General features: G+C 37.7%; 1 protein-coding gene across 1 annotated transcript; it reads right to left on the reverse strand.

Annotated features, from left to right (window-relative positions):
- Positions 1 to 704: 704 nt before the first annotated feature.
- On the reverse strand, positions 705 to 17011 carry LOC127654372 (eukaryotic translation initiation factor 4 gamma 2-like). The gene is made up of 19 exons (XM_052141550.1): positions 16905 to 17011; positions 14644 to 14769; positions 14425 to 14527; positions 14175 to 14306; positions 14001 to 14067; positions 13760 to 13911; positions 13282 to 13392; positions 13018 to 13200; positions 12389 to 12527; positions 12150 to 12286; positions 11957 to 12061; positions 8951 to 9079; positions 8778 to 8882; positions 8484 to 8699; positions 8132 to 8390; positions 6325 to 6529; positions 6038 to 6246; positions 3461 to 3582; positions 705 to 3355 (listed from the first exon to the last, which is right to left on the reverse strand). Exons 6-19 carry the CDS (start codon positions 13841 to 13843, stop codon positions 3290 to 3292), a joined length of 2070 nt encoding a protein of 689 aa, XP_051997510.1. The 5' UTR covers positions 13844 to 13911; positions 14001 to 14067; positions 14175 to 14306; positions 14425 to 14527; positions 14644 to 14769; positions 16905 to 17011; the 3' UTR covers positions 705 to 3289.
- Positions 17012 to 19452: the final 2441 nt, after the last annotated feature.

Below are 19452 nucleotides of genomic sequence, written 5' to 3' on the forward strand. Positions count from 1 at the left end.
AATACTCAAACCAGCCTGTCTGGCACCAACAATCATCCATGTGATTATCTAATCAGCCAATCGTGTGGCAGCAGTAGAGTGTATAAAATCCTGTCAGGAGCTTCAATTAATGTTCACATCAACCATCAGAATGGGGGGAAAACAAAATGATCTCAGTGATTTGGACCGTGGCATGATTGTTGATGAGAGAGGTCAACAGAGAATGGCCAGACTAGTTCGAACTGACAGTCTACGGTAACTCAGATAACCGCTCTGTACAATTGTGGTGAGAAGAATATCATCTCAGAATGTTATTCTGAGATGCTGGTTGTCACTCTTTTGGCAGCAAGAGGGGGACATACACAATATTGGGCAGGTGGTTTTAAATGTTGTGGCTGATTGGTGTATAAGAACAGTTTTAGACTCACAAAAAAGAATCACCACACCTTCATATTTTTCATGTCATGGGATCAATAATACCATAATCATCCTACCTATGATGGAAAGGCACAAATACAAATGAGATATAAGAACAACACAAAAAGAAAATATATTAAGAACTGATTCTGATTATGGGTGAATAATATATGAGGAACCATTTATTATAAAGGTTAATATTATGCAGAAGCTGCAGGACGCAGAACAGATCACTGCGTCAATTCAGTGCCCGTCAGTTTACTTGCAAGAAATAAAATAAAATGACAAAATAGGGGAAATTAAATGGACTCTTTTTATTTCAAGTAACGTTTTAACAAACAAACAGGAACACGGTTAAAGTCTTTAACTTTGATTTAAAGATGAGATGAAAACGATGCATCATTGACGATAATCAAACCGTTTTAAAACATTGTTGACAATATAAGAAAAAACAATATTGCAGGACGTTACAATGCACTAAATAATTTGTATACATTTTTCAAATTATTTGAATTTTTGGTTCAAGTTTGTTCAGTTACCATTTGATACAGGTTTTTGTCATTTTGCACATCAATTAAAATGTTTTTTTTTTTTTTTTGTTGTTATAGATATAATTACATGCCATTTAGTAAAAGTGACTAAAATGAATGATTATGAAATGAAATATTTACTAAATTTAACTAGAACAAAAAAACTTTCATTGATCATTTATCATGGTTTAACCCTCAGTTAGCTACTGTTTCAAATTAAAAATGGTTTCCTTCATAGGAGCAGTACAAGACTTTGTGACTTTTCCTCCACTTGCCATCTGAACGAACACACACACACACACACACACACACACACTCGGGGAAAAATAGATTTGATGAGTCTAAGTGGTTGCTTACTGTTACAGGTCAAATTTGACCCAATACAGGATGGGTGAGACTAAAACACAGAGCTTTTTTTTTTTTTAATATCATTATTATTGATCAAATTAAATAAATCAGTCACAATGCAAAACACAGCAATTATGGGGTGAGACTCTAGCACATCCACATTGCAGAACACACACACACACACACACAGAGAGAGAGAGAGAGAGAGATATCCCGGTCACAGTCTGACCCCACATTATTGCTGTTCATGTCACCAAATAGAATTTACTTGTTTGTACACAAATTGTATTATCACTGTTCATATCTGTTTATTACAGTATGTTTTTACTTTTTTTTTTTATTCATTTACTCTTAGTTATTGATTTTTGAAATCTGAAATAACTAATAGGAAACAAAAAGCTGAATGACTTCTCTTCAGAATACCACCTCATGTTTGACAGTATGAATAATGTAACATTATTGCAAGAACTGACACTTAAAAAAAGTAGTTTAAAAACAAAACTTTAACAAATAGTCTTTGATAATGTCTTAGTATATATACAAATTCATAACTTGTGAAATAAATCTCAAAATAAAGTTTGTTTCAACATTGGATTATTTAGACTAAGACCATCTAAATCAATGGATCACTATCGCCACCTACTGGCTTGAAGTTTTATTACATGTCATGAATTTTCTTTTTCACCAGATGGCAGCAAACGCTGCAAAAGCCTGACATTTTCTTAATTTGTCGTATTAACGAAGTTAAATTATTCGAAAATGTTTATTTGGTCAAAAAAAAATTCTAATTAGGTCTAAATACCATCAAATTCCAGATAAAATGCAAAAGTTTCATGCCATGAATTTATTGAAATTAATTTCCTTATTATAAATTAAATTCAATGTATGATTACCGCACCCAGTAAAGATGTCGGCCTGTAATGAACAGTGACCAAGGGTTCAATACTAAACTGCTGGAGGCTGAAAACTCACTAATACTCTCTCCATACAGACATTAAATAAAGGCCAAATAAATGCTGGTGTGTAGCTTTATTGAAAGCAACAGTGGTAAACTGAACCTTCCGAGCTCATACACCTTTACAGTAACACTTTAAATAGCAAGTCATTGTACAGGATACCACACGAATGAGTCACCTTTTGTCCTAGCATCAACAAAGCTTTGTTTTCCCCTCATGATTCAATAAATATCTAGTATATCCATAATAGACATTATTGGAAAGCACTGTTAGGTTAAAAAAACAATGATTTGTAAACTGAAGATTCATATCAACTTGTTTCAACTTTATTTTAAAATGTAACAAATAAATAAATAGTTGCCTCATGTTTGCGAATCCCTGAACATGCTGTAAAGAAAAAAAATGAAAGTATCGGCTCATCAAATGAAGGAGGGGGCATAAATGGGCTGCGGAAATGGAGGAGAACAGGCCGCATGATTTCATCTCACCCACATGGCTTTGTTCATCGTTACAAAAGACAGGAGGGAAATATAAAAGTACTCAAGTTGGAGTGTGAAGTCTTAAAATCAGATAAACAATCTTTCCCATTTTTCAGACTTGAGCACCTCTGGAGTTGTCATCTTGAAGGACTCGATTAAACTGCACTCTACGTCTACAATTGTGAGGTATAAACAACTAAAAACACTATGGTAACAAATGATTATAATTGATGTATTGCAGCAATTCAGTATGACATGGCGCAAAGCGCAATTCAATAGTTTTGTGCTGAAATGAACAGCAGCAGGAAAGACCCTTGCAAATACATGTTAAAAGCTAAATATCTATATTTAAAAAAAAGAATGAAGCTCCAAGCTGCTAATACCATTGATCTTACACAGATGCGAGTCATTACATGCTCTAAACAATGAGGCCAAAGAGAAGCTTGAAATAATACGTTGGCTTGACATTGCAGAAAACAGCACGGCATGAAGTGCAGAGGTTGAGAACACACGTGAACGCTGAGATCTGGCGAATTAAAACTGGAGAAATGTTGAGTACGTGAAGGCTTTGGCTGGTTCTTTAGTCAGCTTCTTCCTCAGACTCCTCCTCTTCTGCCGTCTCCAGCCAGGTGAGCCACTGGTTCACCTAAATAATGAAGAAAATAACCAGATCCTTACGTAAATGAGGTGATTTCCAAGAAAAGGGTCTATCTTTGTTTACGGCATTAAAATGAATCATTCTGCACATTACCTGGAATAATGCTTTTCCTTTCCCTGGAAATTCCTGGGAAATATCTTCCTTCCATGCTAGGAAGGCCTCTTCTTCAATTATTTCCATATCGTAAAAGTTGACAAAGTAGCGTAATAACATTCCTAAGGAGATAAGGGAATATTAAAACAGGAAAACCATCATTTTCTCTAATCACTTTCATCTCGGTCTCAGTAAATAAACTCCAGTGTTCCCAAACCATTTGAATTTACCAGTCTTTCACGATTACTGAGAAGTCCAAGAAAAGAAGATTAGTTTATTTATTTTAATAAGATTAAAATACTTTTCAAAAGACTGTAAAATACCTCATTATCTAGAAACGTCTCTTTTTATAGAATAACTAGAAAACCATGCTTTAAAATGTCCATGACTTTTGCAAGCCTGGAGATGACACCCCTGATATTTCCTCTAATTACTTCCATTTAAAGTAAACAAAACTCCAACATTCCCATACCTTTTGACCCATCAATGTAAACGGTTTTCCCACTCCTTTGTGATTACTGGGATTAGGACTTTTAAAATCGTTTTTAGAGAGAATGATTGCACAGAGCAACATTTAGCCAACGGAAATAAGTAAATAAACACAAAATTAATCATGGAAAAATTTATGGAAGTGTAATTATTTTCCCCCATAACTTTTCCAGGCCCGGATATCACAATTCCCTGACATTTCCATATTTTCCATGACTGAGAACACAGATTCTTAGTTTCCACCTGGAATTAAAATAGTTCACCCAAAAATAAAACTTCTCTCATAATTTACTCAGTCATACACATCTGGGATAGCATGAGGCTCTTCAGCAGAAAACAAACAAAGATTAGAAGGAGGGGTGCTTCTCATTTCCCAAATTTTTCTTCCTCGTTTCCTCTCTCCTCCGTCCTCGAGTTAATTGCGCCACGAGGATCGAGGAAGCTTCCCGATGACACTTGAGTGAGGAAACACCGGAGCTACCTATGCAGAAGTCTTTTTGTTCAAATCACATGAGACTCTCTCTCTCTCTCTCACTCACTCACACACACACACACACACACACACACACACACACACACACACACACACACACACACACACACACACACACACACACACACACACACACACACACACACACACACACACACCCCTTCACATCTGACACAATACTTTTAATACATGCTTCAACTTTGTGGTTTAAATAAACCGTAATTGTCACATACTTTAACTGTGGATCGTGAATTATTAGGTTTTATTGTGAATATAATATATAAATATGAAATGTATCAAGTTTCAACAACATATTGGAAAGTGCTCCGATGTATCGCAGCTGCGAAGAGACGGCGCTCTGACGTGCTTCCTCGTGAGTGAACAGGACATTTCATTTTACAAATACATCTTCCTTCCATCCTTTCCTCGTTAGCTAAGAGGGTGGAGCAAAGAAAAGGAAGCAAGGATGGACAATTTCATAAATGAGAAGCACCCAATATCTCAGCTCTGTAGGTCCATACAGCGCAAGTAAATTATCAAAACTTTTATGCAGCCTTTTGTGTGCTTTTTGGAGCTCCAAAGAAATCCATATGACTCCAAGGGTTTAATCCTTGTCTTCAGAAGCGATATGTTAGGTGTGGGTGAGAAACAGATCAATAATCAAGTCCTTTTTTACAGTAAATCTCCACCAGTGACCAGCGACAACCAGTAGGTGGCGATATGCACTAAGAATACAAATCGCCAAAAAACAAAAGAATGTGGAAGTGAGAGTACAAAAATTACAAATATTGATCTGTTTCTCACCCACATCTATTATATCACTTCAGAAGGTATGGATTTAACCACTGGAGTCTTATGGAAGCTCCAAAAAGCATAAACATTTTGGTCACCATTCACTTGCTTTAAAAAGACCTTCACAGCTGAGATATTCTTAAAATCGTCTTTTGTGTTCTGCAAAATAAAGTCATACATATACAGAATGACATGAGGGTGAGTAAATGAGAGAATTTTCTTTTAAGATGTGTTTTAGCAGTTGGAAACATGGCCCAAAACAATTTGTGATCGTACCGAAACCACATACGGGAGGTATTCAAAAACACATGATGTGACCACATTGCGTTTGAGGTGTGAACAGCAATCGGTTCTGAATGTGTCCCAAACAGCAGCACAACTCCACCCCTCACCTGTCAATCATCCACTGCACTAAAAGGTTTAAACTATTCCGGTTATGTGCGAGAACTTCAGGGAACTTCTTCAGTGTGTCTGATATCAGCATGCAGAGAGACAGATTACAAGCACACACATCTGAAACTCTAATGGAGAATTCTGCTCGAAATGGTGCGTTTGTGCTTCGGTAAAAAAAAATTCGAAAAAAATAATAATAAAGAAATCGGAGACCCTCCCCTCGAAATCCGATCACAAGTGGTCACAGCAGATGCATTTGCGATGCAAGGGAATACCAGTTGGAAACGGGAACGTCTCGGCCTACCCCATGTGATAGATTCACCGAAAACGTAATCTTAATACCAGGTGGAAACGGACAGAATTTCAGACAGGATTTAAGTAGTCTTGACTGCATTTTTTTTTAAACATACCTTTAGGAAAAGCATGGACATTGCAGTGAACTTGAAGCGCATACAGCGCACTGACTTGCAGTTCTACGTGATCATGCAGGAACTTTTGCATCACCAGTTTGAAGGCAAGCAGCAGCTGCTTCTCCTGGTCGAGCTGTTCTTTCGTTGGTGCAGATAATTGGTCTTCTTCCGCAGTGGAATACATCTCATGGAAAATGTACTGCAAAAAGCTACAATTGTTGGGGAGAAGTTAAGCAAGAGGAAGACTGTTGAAAAGAATGTTGCAGACAGCTGGTCCATTTCCATACCTGGTCATTAGAATGTTAACGAAACCCTTATCAGTGTGAAGTTTTGGAGAAATATTGTCCTTGATCCACTTGTAGATGGTTTGTGGGGCCGGATCAGCTTTAATCTGCTTCAGCAGCTCCTTCTCCAGCTTCATAAGGGGGAATAAAAAGCTCAGGCCCTTTCCCTCCAGAATCTCCAACATGCGGTCCTTATTCTGATCGATTTCTGTGGGCAAAGGCAAGTGACCATTTGTCCAATTTCAACTAAATTAGCCAATCCAGTTACCTTTCTGAAGGCATCATTTTGTGCCAACATTACAAGGGATAGTTCACCATTTGCAGTGCACAAATGCAGATTTCTAGAAGAATATCTCAGCTCTGTAGGTCCTTACAATGCAAGTGAATGGTGGCCAGAAATTTGAAGGTCCAAAAAGCACGTAAAGACAGCATTAAAAATAATCTATTCAACTCAAGTGATTTAATTAATGTCTTCTGAAAAGATATGATAGGTGTGGGTGAGAAACAGATCAATATTCAATATTTTTTATAAATATATAATCTCAACTTTCACATTCTTCTTTTGTCTTTGGCGATTTGCATTATTCACGTATATCGCCAGATACTGGGTAGGGTGGAAAATGTATAGAAAAAAGGACTTAAATATGGATCCGTTTCTCACCAACACCAATCATATTTCTTCCGAAGACATTGATTTACCCACTGGAGCTGTATGATTACCGATCAAACCTACAGAGCTGAAATATTCTTCACAAATCTTCATTTGTATTCTGCAAAAGAAAGAAATTAATTCACATCTGGGATGGTATGAGGGAGAGTATTTTCATTTTTGGGCGAAATGTCCCTTTAAAATTAATTAAAGGAATATTCAGGGTTCAATATAAACTAAGCTCAATCAACAGCATTTGTGGCATAATATGGCTTACCACAAACATTTATTTTGACTTGCCCTTTTCTTTAAAGAAGCAAGAATTAGGGTTCCAGTCAGCAGTGGCGTTGAAGCTCCAAAAATCACAAAGGCAGCATAAAAGTAATCCATAAGACTCCAAAAAGGACTTGAGTATTGATCGGTTTCTCACCCACACCTATCATGTCGCTTCTGACCACATAGTTTAACCAGTGAAGTCGTGTGGATTACTTCTATTCTGCCCTTAAGAGATTTTGAGCTTCAAAGTACTGGCCACCATTCACTTGCATTGTGTGGACCTACAGAGCTGAGAAATTCTCCTAAAAATCTTCATTTGTTTCGGCACCAGTGTAACACAGTTCAATGGAAAGGAGGCAGCGGGTCTAGGGCTTAATCAGACTAACTAGGGGCCGGGTGTGCGGAATCACGGCCCGGCCCCACCCTCCGCAATACACATATACATCTATATATATATATATATATATGTATGGCATAATTCTTACAGATTAGTGGTCGACCGATAGGGGTTTTTTAATGGCCGATGCTGATATCAAAAGAGCAGGGTGGCCCATAGGCCGATACAACACAATGTAATATAGTAAAAATTATAAGTTGCTTCAGACTGTAAGTCCCAGGACCTTTCTGATGATGAAACAAAACAGCGACGAGTGCTTTTATCAATTATACGCTTCAAATTTCTGCCTTTAAACCCTCCAAAAACTGGCCCCATTCACTTCCATTTAAAGTAACATCCATTTCTGGATGAGTCCAAATTAATTTGTGATAGTCAACATTAAACCACAAATTTTGTCGATTGAGCTTAACTTGTATTGAACCCATAATATTCCTTTAAGTTTGAGATATTAACTTGAAATTTAAAAACACATTTGTCTGACAGAATACCTGGAAGCATCTTCTGCATGTTGACCTTGCTCTGTTGGAACAGGTCGGTCAACCACTCCCGATCTTTCAGTTTGGCCATTTGTTGCAAGCAGAGGAGGAAAAGAGGGAAGTGGGTGCCGTTCTCCAGCGGGTGAGCCAACTCTGCCATGCTCACGAGGTCAGCAATTATTGCCCGGGCAGCAAACTGAGCCAGGTAGGACTTCACTAATGGAATGTCCAATTCGATCTTGGGACACTGGTCCAGAACATTAAGGAAAGCCTGTGAAATTAATAATAGGTGAAGATGTGAGGAGTCGTGATTTGAGCAGAATTGCAGCAGGGTCAATTTCACTGGGCCGAAACATGCACACACCTGCATGAAGTTTTCCCCTGTGACCAGTCCCTCCATACGTAGTGTGTTGATCAGAGTGCTGACATGCTCACGGTCATCATCTGGACTCTCCAGTGAGCACACGATCATCTTACACAACATCTCAGGCAGAAGGTGTTTAGGAGGTCTCATCTCCCTCACTCCGTTCACAGCATCGTTCATGTTCTTGCTGCTCAGGTAAGTGGCCACGGCGGTTTCCTGAAAGACAACTCTTTATAAGCGCCAAGTCACTCAAACACAAATAATAGACTTTGAGAGACATTGAGTGGTACGCACGGTCATCTTAAGCAGTTCTTCTTTAGCTGGAGGTGGTTTCTTACTAATCTTCTGTGGCTTCTCATGGATGGGAGGCGGGTTGGTTTTCAGACCAAGCTGCGGTGGCTACACACAAACAGTATTAAAAGCCATTAAAAATGAAAGGAAAACTTGCTAAATATAGCTGTCTGTACCTGTCCCAGAGGTGGTGTGGATGCGCATGGAGGCTGGGCACTGGGAGGAATCATGGTAGGTACCTGTGGCTGCAACTTTGGCATTTGGTTTTTGTTCAGAATAAATGACTGAGACGGTCTCAGGCTTATCTGAAAGATGAAGGGAGAATTTTATTAACTTAATAATAAAAATTTTCCTTACATTATTTCCCTGAGGTTCACTTATGTTAGTAAAGTTTTGTGCAGAATAGTCTAATTTTAGTTTTCATGACCATTTATCAGCAAGATTTAAATTCTTTTGTTGGTGATCATTTATTGATGCGTTTCTCTCTATGACATTTACGCAGATTCTATTTAATAAATGCTCTTTTTGGAATAGTTACACTGTCTTTCAGATTAAGAGGTTCATATACTATGAAAACAAAGGACATTTTGATTCCTTATGATTTGACCTCATAAAAAAAAAAAATATATAAATTTAAAATGAATATTAGGGCTGTCAATAAATACAAATTTGTAAACTAATGAATCACATACTAATATTTAGTGAGAAAGATTCCCAAATAAAGGTAATTTAGAATAATTAAAAAAAAATTATACATTTAATATATAGTCTTAATAAATATTATACATTCAGATAATTCAAATACATCACATCATATTGTGGCAACAGGCAAGAAAAGGATTTAGATGTAACAAAATGGCTTTAAAGTGAAAATATTGTTTGTTTTATCAGGCATGTGATTTGATCCTCAAAAAAGCAGGAAAATGTACAGAGCAAAGTTGTTATAACAGCTATCAAAATTGTATCAGCATTGTTATAGCTTATTAACATGAACTAACAATTAAAACTACTTCAGCATTCATTAATCTTGGCTATGTTAATTTCTACATATAGTAAATGTTTTAATAAAATGTTGTATATGTTAACATTAGTTAATGCACTACGAACTAACGTGAAATAACAATTATTTTTTTTATATTTATTAACCAACATTAAAAATGATTAATAAATGCTGTAAAAAAATATATTTTATTCATGATAACTGCATTAATTAATGTTAACAAATAGAAGCTTATTGTGAAGTGTTACCAATCATTTTCAACAATCACATTGCTATTGTTGATCAGCACAAAACCACCCAAATAGAGCTCAGACATTATTTAATCTATTGCCAACATTTGGGAAGGAATCATTTTGTCAAGTTTCATGATTTGGATTGTAATATGATCTCATATTGATGCTGTCACGCATGTACTCCCGCACACATCCGCTAGATGGAGCCACTAGCTCATGCTTTGCTGAATGAAGCGTTCAACGCAGACTGTTTTAAACACAGCCTAGTATTCATCGATTACTAATCATGCAAGGCCATATCGTGATTTCAATCTTAATTAAATCCATAATGCACCATTAACTGATATCATACCAAGAGTTTTAGAGAGACTTCCCCCAACATGTACTTACTGTAAGTGCTGCTTTTGCAATTGTCATGCAGATTTTTCCACATTAATGTGAAAATAACAATGAACAAAAATGTATTACTACATGTTCTTAGGAGTGCCGACCCTCCTTCATTGTGTGGCTAGTATTACGTCTGGAATGTGCATTTAAATACAGAGTTTTTAAAAAGAGTGGTCTCCCAAAAACTCACGTCCATTTTGATTACATCCATAAGCCAAGTTCATTGTCCATTCTAAAAGGGGGTTAAAATAGGATTTTATGATTATACATATAAACGGTTTGAGATACTGGCAATGAACACTTCATATGTGAAAATACATTTCACAACTTCACTGCAAATATCACGTCAGTAACGCTAGCTGCAGTTCCAGCGATTTCTAACTTGGCAGCAACAGCAGCAATGGTTCAAACCAGTTTTATATCCGACCATTTTATTTGTCTTGAAAAATGTAAATAACCTGTCTTACTTGAAGTCGTGACGGTGAAAATCAGGAGCCTGTGTCTCGCACATTCTTAAAGTGTGTGCGTGTCGCAGAAGCGCCAGTGAAGTTTAAGTGAGAAGTTGTTCTGAGGGAAGTTTGCACAAGACTTATTTGGGTGAAAAATGCTGACTGAGAATGCACCGGACAGGGCATTGTCGATAACATATTAACCCCTGATGAAACGTGAACATAATTTCTTACACAATTCACGTGGGTCACATTTTTAGGTCCGAAAAAGTGATTTTAGATTCATCCGGAAGAATTACGTACCTTCCTGTTTAATATTCATATTATCGCACATAACTCTATTATTGGCCAACTCTCTCTGTTTTATTTTTTATTGTTGGTCTATGAAACAGCACGTCATTCGGACAATTTGGCGCATCTCATTTTGGTTGCATCACGTCTCACTAGTTTTCAGCGCCTCTAGTCATAAGCTCTGGGTTTTTAAGAAGTTATATCAGTTAAACTTAGTTTGAAATTTGAAAAACCTGTATCGACATCACTGCATTCTGTTGTGCTCGGTCCAGGTGTCTTTGAGTGCATAGTGCGTCATCTGTGGAAGACTGAGCTGCCTGCTTGTTGGTTTGACGAGGCGTGTTGCCTGTACAGATGGAGTCGCACTGACTGCCCCCTACTGCGTCAATGTGGAACATCAAGCTTGAATTGTTCCGATGGTAGAAACATTCCTTTTTACGGACTGTACATCCAAATCAGAGGCATGATAAATAATTTTTCAGATAATTGCACTAATTTATTGATTAAATCGACAGACCTAATAAATATATTTCCCTCACATACATTGTAAAGATTGTGCCAAGTAGATTTTATGTGTTTTGACATCATCTGAGAAAGTAAATAGTAAGATGCAAGAAATATAACATATCTAATTGTCCGTTAATTTCTTTTTAGATCATTTAAAAAGGATAAACTTCATGTCAGTGTTTAAGACTGAAGAAAATACAACTGTTTCAGCACTCAGTTAATCCCATGTGATCTGAACAAACATTAAAGAAATTAGCCTGGCGATGTTAAAAACTTGACCAGAACTAATGTGTTCAATATCCGAAGAGTTCATACCTCATCAGCATTGAGCAGTCCTTTCTTTACAAAACATGGCTGCATATCCTTGGACTGAGCTTGCTGTTGAGATGGAGTCTGGTTCTGAAAAAGCAGATTCTGCCCCTTTTGAAAAATGATACACATTAATCCATGTAATTCAAGTAATTTCAATGGCTTAAAAAAGCAATACTCTTGAGCAGTTGGCATTTACCTGGTTGGATTTAATGAAAGGCTGAGGTGCAGGGGCCATGTGCCCACCATGTCCGTTAAAAATTGGGTTTGTGCGACGGCCCATGGTGGGGGAATACCTGTCCTGAATGACCCCAGGGCCAGTTCCAATCCCACTACCTGCAACCAAACAAGAGAGTTCATATGGCTGGCAATGAACCGTAGTGCAATTTCACTCATGCACCACCTGTCCCAGAAATGTCAGTGCACTTCAGGACATACCTAGCATCTGCCCAAACATATCAGCTAATCCCCCAAGAGTTTCTCGATCAGGTTTAAGTCTCGTTGGCAAGAAAGAGTTTTCTTGAAAGAAGTCAGTCCTTATTCCTTGAGTCATTGGTGGAATAAAAACACCTGAATCCTGTAAAGAAAAATGCAGATGAAAGCCTATAGATTTACATATCTCATATGAGAAAAAGCAGACAGACATGGGGGTAAGGGGTTAACAAAAATTAAGGAAGTTTGTTTGTTTAATAAAACTGGGTTCACCCAACCCCAATCAGATGAATAGGGAGCGTTTCTAAAACACCTTATTCAGTTGAAAAAAAGCTAGACGGCACACAAAATGGTATAGAATGGATGGGGTCTCAAGACACTTTCTTAAAAGTTGGACTTTCTTTAAGGGGCAGTTCACAACAAATGCATACTTGCATCAGTCCGTTTGATTTTATTTGATTGTTTTTCTGTAAACGTGCTAGACGGACATCTTTGACCGCTGAGATGTGACGCATCTTTGACCCGTCTGTATGTGCTTGGCTGTAGCGTTGATGCTTTAACGCATTTGACAAACTAGTCTACCTCACTAACCGACTATTTGATCATTGTGACCCATTCCAATTGAGGGGTCTTACCTTTACTGCATCTTGATGGATCTGGTTGATAGTCTTCGGTCCATTATCGATAAAAGCTTTCCGAGGCACCCAGTTGTTCTTGCGCAACTCCACGGTATCCTGAAGCAGGAAACGAATCCTAGCAGGCAAGTCCTTGTTGTTCATTAAGGATCGCATACGACCAAAGTACTGATCCATTAAAGACTGCAAGAGAAGGGGGTGTTAGGAAACACCATTGTGCCTTAACGCATTTAAAATCCCAGTGGCAATCATAGAGCAGCTTACCATAGCTTTCTCATGATCAAGTCTTGGCCCCACAGTACTCATTATCTGACAGAGGCACTCCAAATCCTCCCCCATATCCTCGAGTTGGACACTTTTCTTCTTTTCAAGAAGCTTTAACGATTAAAGAATATATTAGGATGCCCGCTGATTATTTACCACAAAGTCAATATTTTAACGCATAGGGCTATGTGATCTGATTGTATCCGCTGAGACTGTTATACAGCTTGTAAAGTGGCATATGTATTTACACATTGGAAAATGGATAATCCAAATAGATGAGAAGCGATATATGCTTCAATCACGGTTTTTACTCTTTTCAAATCAAATGCCACATTATGCAAAGCTGTTTTACATTGATGCCAGACTCAATTTGATATGAATAATGAAGTCTCTCCCACTACTGCAATATAAAATTACCCATACTGTATACGATTTTTGTCATACCACCCACCCCTAGATGGATGCATTAATAACTCACTGTTTTGATGCATTTGTGAAGGATAGACTCATGAATGAGATCGAGTTTGCCAAGTTCTCCAATGAATTTGATGTTGCCCAGCATTTTGATCTTGGCAATGGCACGTTGCTCTTCCTCCTCAGAGGTGAGAGGGCTGTCATTTTTGTCATAGACTAATAAAAAGAGAAAAGCATACGAGTAAACATCTCGCAATTTGTTACAGGCATATTAATTACATTAGCATATTTCACACTCTACTTACGGTCAACATTTCTGGTACGATTTTCAAATTCATCTTGAAGCTTGGATATCAAAAGTCTCCTGAATGTCTGTCAAGAATATGGTACAAGAGCATGTCAAATCCACCGACACCAAGTATTGTATAATTGAGCTTTTTGTGAATGAATCACTGGGAAATTTGAAATGGAAATCTTACAGTGCTCTGCTTTTGTGATGATTGAAATTCTGTTGATGGGCCATCAAAGTTCGGAGAATCCTCTGCCAAACGCAGACATAGCTGAGCATATAGCGAGCTATACTTGGGTTCTTCAAGGGCTTTGTCCACAATCTGGTTGAAGAGAAAGCGCACATGGGACAAATCAAACACTAGGCACAATGAAAAGGGTATTTCCTCAAGCAAGCAGCAAGCGCATATCTGCGTGAATGTTGTGAACAAAAGTCCTAACCAGCAAGATGATTCCTGTAAGGACGAGCTTTGAATCTACGCCCACATTCAGCAGCTCAAGGCATAGCTTGTCAAACTTCTCAGGGGTCAGTTTATTCAGTATGCTAGAAGGGAAAAAGAAAACAAATAGCTTCTGTGTTCAGTCAAAGTTTGTTTATTTAAACTAAAATAAACAAATCAAGTTGAAAGTTAATCCTACTAGTTAGTGTCAGGACCTTACCCTCTCACTTTCCTAAAGATTGCATCGTGTCGTTCGTTCTCATTGGAGGAGTTGACATCTCGTCTAGTGCTTCGTGAAGGAATCCATCTCTGAACGCTAGGCCCTGTGGTTTTCCCCAGGAACTCGCTATAAATAAAATAACAAAAACAAGATTTGATACATAACGTGGGACTTAAACATTATAATTACGAAAAAGCCCATACACCGAGGACTCTTATTTTGAAATGTCTGTACTCTCAGGTGCTCCCACGTGTGAACTCACTGATGGCTGATTCACTGAAAAAGTTAATCGAATTCAAATGGCTAACCTGAGATCAAACCCGTTTTGTGAATCTTTTCGGGTGATTCATTAAATCAGACTCTGTTCAAATCATTCTTCATTTCTCCACAAATCGGATACCATGGCTTGCGCTGTGTTTGTTGTTAAGGGCTCATCTCAGCAGAAAGGTTGAAAAGAGATGCAAGATGATATCTGACATAACCGCATATAAGCGCACACAAATGCTGCATCCAAATATCCATACCTCTTTAATATACAGTATAGTATGCCACAAATAGTATGGCAGTGGAGTAGTACATCCGAATCCTCAGTATTTAAGAAGCGAGAAATATCCCATTATTGGGGACAAAAAATGACCCATTATTTCTGTCGAGATTCTAAAGTGTGGACCAACTGAACATTTTACGATCCCATAAGTGTAACCATGAGTCGGACAGCACTTTTTAACTGCAAGTAATGTGTGTATATTTACCAAGAAAGCTGTTCTTTGTGCTTAAATGGTGCTTGTTACATTAAACCAGAGCGGATTATTACCACGGTTGTTGTGCATCATATATTCGGGTGTTGGGACATGGTTCAATACCCACGTCCCTGGATGATGCACAGAATCTAGTCATAATCCTTGTCTGCATACCTCAAGAACGTACTGTTTTACTGGCCGAGAAGTGTGGCCTTCATCATATCCAGTACACACTGTGACAATAAGTGGTTTCGGATGCAGAGTCAGTGTTCAGGATGGTGAACTAGATTAAAAAAAAATTGTCCCATTTAGTCAAAGTCCAGAGCTCTGCTTACTCATGTCAGTCACTTAAATATTTAAATATCTATGTTTTATTATAACAAAAGGATTTTGCCACCACTCTAAGAAAAGACACCCAAAAACACGGTCACATGAAACCAAAATTGGATTTCATTAATTTTTTTTAGTTTTTACGGAGATGTAATAACTTAACATGTAATAAGCTCCACCTCTAAAACAACTTTAATTTTAGGATGACATCACAAAACCCTTACTTTAAAACCCTTTACCTTCATGTAACATCCACTTTATCAATTCTAGATTTATAACAAAATTGTCAATTTAACATATTTCTCAAGATTACATTCAATACAATATATCTAAATGACATCTGTTAATAAATGCATGTGTGTACAAATGTTATGCATATACTTGCTTAATCTGCCAGACATAGGTTAAAGAGATTCCCTCCTCATCTATATAACATCTTAAGAGTTTTTCCTTGACACCGTTTCATCTGGCTTGCAATTATTTTTTTTATCTGTCCATTTTCGACAAAACTGCAGTGGAATAACATGTATTGTAAAAAGTGCTATAAAGATAACCTGAGCTGGAAAGAAAGTCTCTCGCTACATTTTATTATTGAATATCTGGTATCGCTAGAAAATAAGTCACATGACAGAAGACAAATGGGTTACCAAAGGCATTTCACACAGACTCACACAGGCATTTCACACAGCACTTCAATGCTGATTAAATGCTAGGGCAAATTATCTATAGATATATATTATGTGACAAAAATCCCTTACTAACATTATAAGTACGACTTACATAAACATAAGCAAAAACCCTTGGAAAAAATCAAGTTCTCTCGAAACATAAGCTACCTGTTGCCGACAGACTTGGGATAGTGCTGAGGTGCACCCCGACCTCCTCCTCCTCCACTCGAAGAAGCATTGCAAAACCCCCAAAACCTTGATTTTAGATTAGGCCACTGGATGGAATTTTGACAGTCAAAATTACTGAAAAAACGTTGCCAAAACTAGATCCCACACATCCTCACAAATTACAAAACTTATATACGCAATAAGTGGTATTTCAGACCTACGCCTAATCTGACAAAGCCATTAAAAAGGCTCACAAACACACGTGCCATCAATTTCACCTCAACGGAATACGATGAACTCCTCAAACGGCCTAAAGTCCAGCAAAAATGTGTTTGGTAATATGTAAATAAAATACCTGAAACGAGAAGCACCCCCCTCTGCAATCACACTCTCCACTTTGGCGGCTTGACAATGAAAGATCCCTGAAAAGAATGAGACTGAAAGGGTGGGGGTGTAGAAACACAGCCTATGGGAGAAAAGGAAAAATACATTAAAAATGTCACAATCTCAATCATTAAAAATAATAGAAAAAAAACTTAAAAAAACACAGGTAGCACTTTATAATAAGGTTACATTTGATAGCATTAGTGACTGCATTAGTATGAACTTACAATGACATGTAAATTAGCCTTTACAAAGATTAATAATGGCATTGATTTACACACACACACACACACACACACACACACACACACACACACACACACACACACACACGTTGTGTTTCCATGTTTTATGGGGACTTTCCATAGACATAATGGTTTTTATACTGTACAAACTTTATATTCTATCCCCTAAACCTAACCCTACCCCTAAACCTAACCCTCACAGAAAACTTTCTGCATTTTTACATTTTCAAAAAACATAATTTAGTATGATTTATAAGCTGTTTTCCTCATGGGGACCGACAAAATGTCCCCACAAGGTCAAACATTTCGGGTTTTACTATCCTTATGGGGACATTTGGTCCCCACAAAGTGATAAATACACGCTCACACACACACACACACACACACACACACACACACACACACACACGTTCCAACGTTTGGAATAATGTACAGATTTTGCTGTTTCGGAAGGAAATTTTTACTTGAATTCACAATGTATAGTCAGGTCATTACTGATGTATAAAACAGCACCATCACTATTTGAAAATAGTAATTTTTTATCAAATCTAAACAGGCCCCATTTCCAGCAACCATCAGTCCAACACCTTATCCTTGAGTAATCATGCTAAATTTATCATTTGGTACAAGAAAATCACTTGCCATTATATCAAACACAGCTGAAATCTATTTGATTCATTAAATGAAGCTTAACTTTGTCTTTGTGTTTGTTTTTGAGTTGCCACAGTATGCAATAGACTGGCATGTCTTAAGGTCAATATTAGGTCAAAAACGGCAAAAAAAAAAAAGAAACCGCTTTCTCTAGAAACTCAACGGTCAATCATTGTTTTGAGGAATTAAGGCTTTACAATGCTTGAAATTGCCAAAAAACTGAAGATTTAATATAAAGGTGTAACTACAGTCTTTTAATACAAAGCACAACTGGCTCTAACAAGGACAGAAAGAGATGTGGAAGGTCCAGATGTACAACTGAACAAGAGGATAAGCACATCAGAGTCTCTAGTTTGAGAAATAGACGCCTCACATGTCCTCCGCTGACAGCTTCATTGAATTCTAATGGAGTGGTGGTGGTGTAGTGGTCTAATGCACATAACTGGTAAACTGGTAATCAGAAGGTTGGTGGTTCGATCCCCACAGCCACCACCATTGTGTCCTTGAGCAAGGCACTTAACTCCAGGTTGCTCCGGGGGGATTGTTCCTGTTATAAGTGCACTGTAAGTCGCTTTGGATAAAAGCGTCTGCCAAATGCATAAATGTAAATTCTACCCGCTCAACACCAGTTTCATGTGCAACAGTAAAGACTCAGAGGTACAGGCCTTATGGGAAGAATTGCAAAGAAAAAGACACTTTTGAAAAAGAAAAGGTTAGAGTGGGCAAAGGAACAACAGATAATTGGAAAAGAGTGTTATGGATCTGAACCCCATTGAGCTTTTGTGGGATCAGTTTGACTGTAAGGTGCGTGAGAAGTGCCCGACAAGACAGTCACATCTATGGCAAGTGCTACAGGAAGTGTGGGGTGAAATGTCACCTGAGTATCTGGACAAACTGACAGCTAGTTTGTCAAGGATCTGCAAAGCTTTCATTGCTGCATGTGGAGGATTTTTTGATGAGAAATCTTTTAAGTAGTTTAAGAAGTTCTGAACATTTCCTTCAAACTGTAATAATAATTTTTCACATTATTAATGTCCAGACTACATATTGTGATCAGTTGAATGCCACTTTAGTGAATTAAAGTACCAATTGATTTCAACTCTGTACATTATTCCACCTTTTTAACCACCGGTGTGTGTGTGTGTGTGTATATATATTAGGCTGTCGATTTAATGCACTAATTCAGTGCAATTACTTTTATTAAATATAACGCGTTAAAAAAAATTATGCAATTAATCGCAATGCCCCCGGACCGTAATAAGGAGGATTCCTGAGAAATGCGAGCTTGTAGTACCACCTGTTTACCCCAGAAGGCAGTAAGTGAAACTTCAGCTGTGTGGCAATGCACAGTTTATACAGTGAACGAAGCGCTTCACCAGCAGCACAACACAAGCATATGTTGCTTTCAAAACACTTGGAGCGCAAATTTAACCTAAAGGATCTCAAGATGTGTTCTAAGTATTAAACTAGATTTATCTTGACACAGTGACCTAAAAATGACGCAACGCACCCCTGATGCTACACAAGCATGTCTGATGCAGGTGTACATTGATGGGTCCTTAAACAAGCCCTTATAATAAATCTCTGATTGACAAATTCACTTGTGAAATGGACTGCTGTGAA

The sequence above is a fragment of the Xyrauchen texanus genome, chromosome 1 (assembly GCF_025860055.1).
Source record: "Xyrauchen texanus isolate HMW12.3.18 chromosome 1, RBS_HiC_50CHRs, whole genome shotgun sequence".
NCBI classification, from domain to species: domain Eukaryota; kingdom Metazoa; phylum Chordata; class Actinopteri; order Cypriniformes; family Catostomidae; genus Xyrauchen; species Xyrauchen texanus.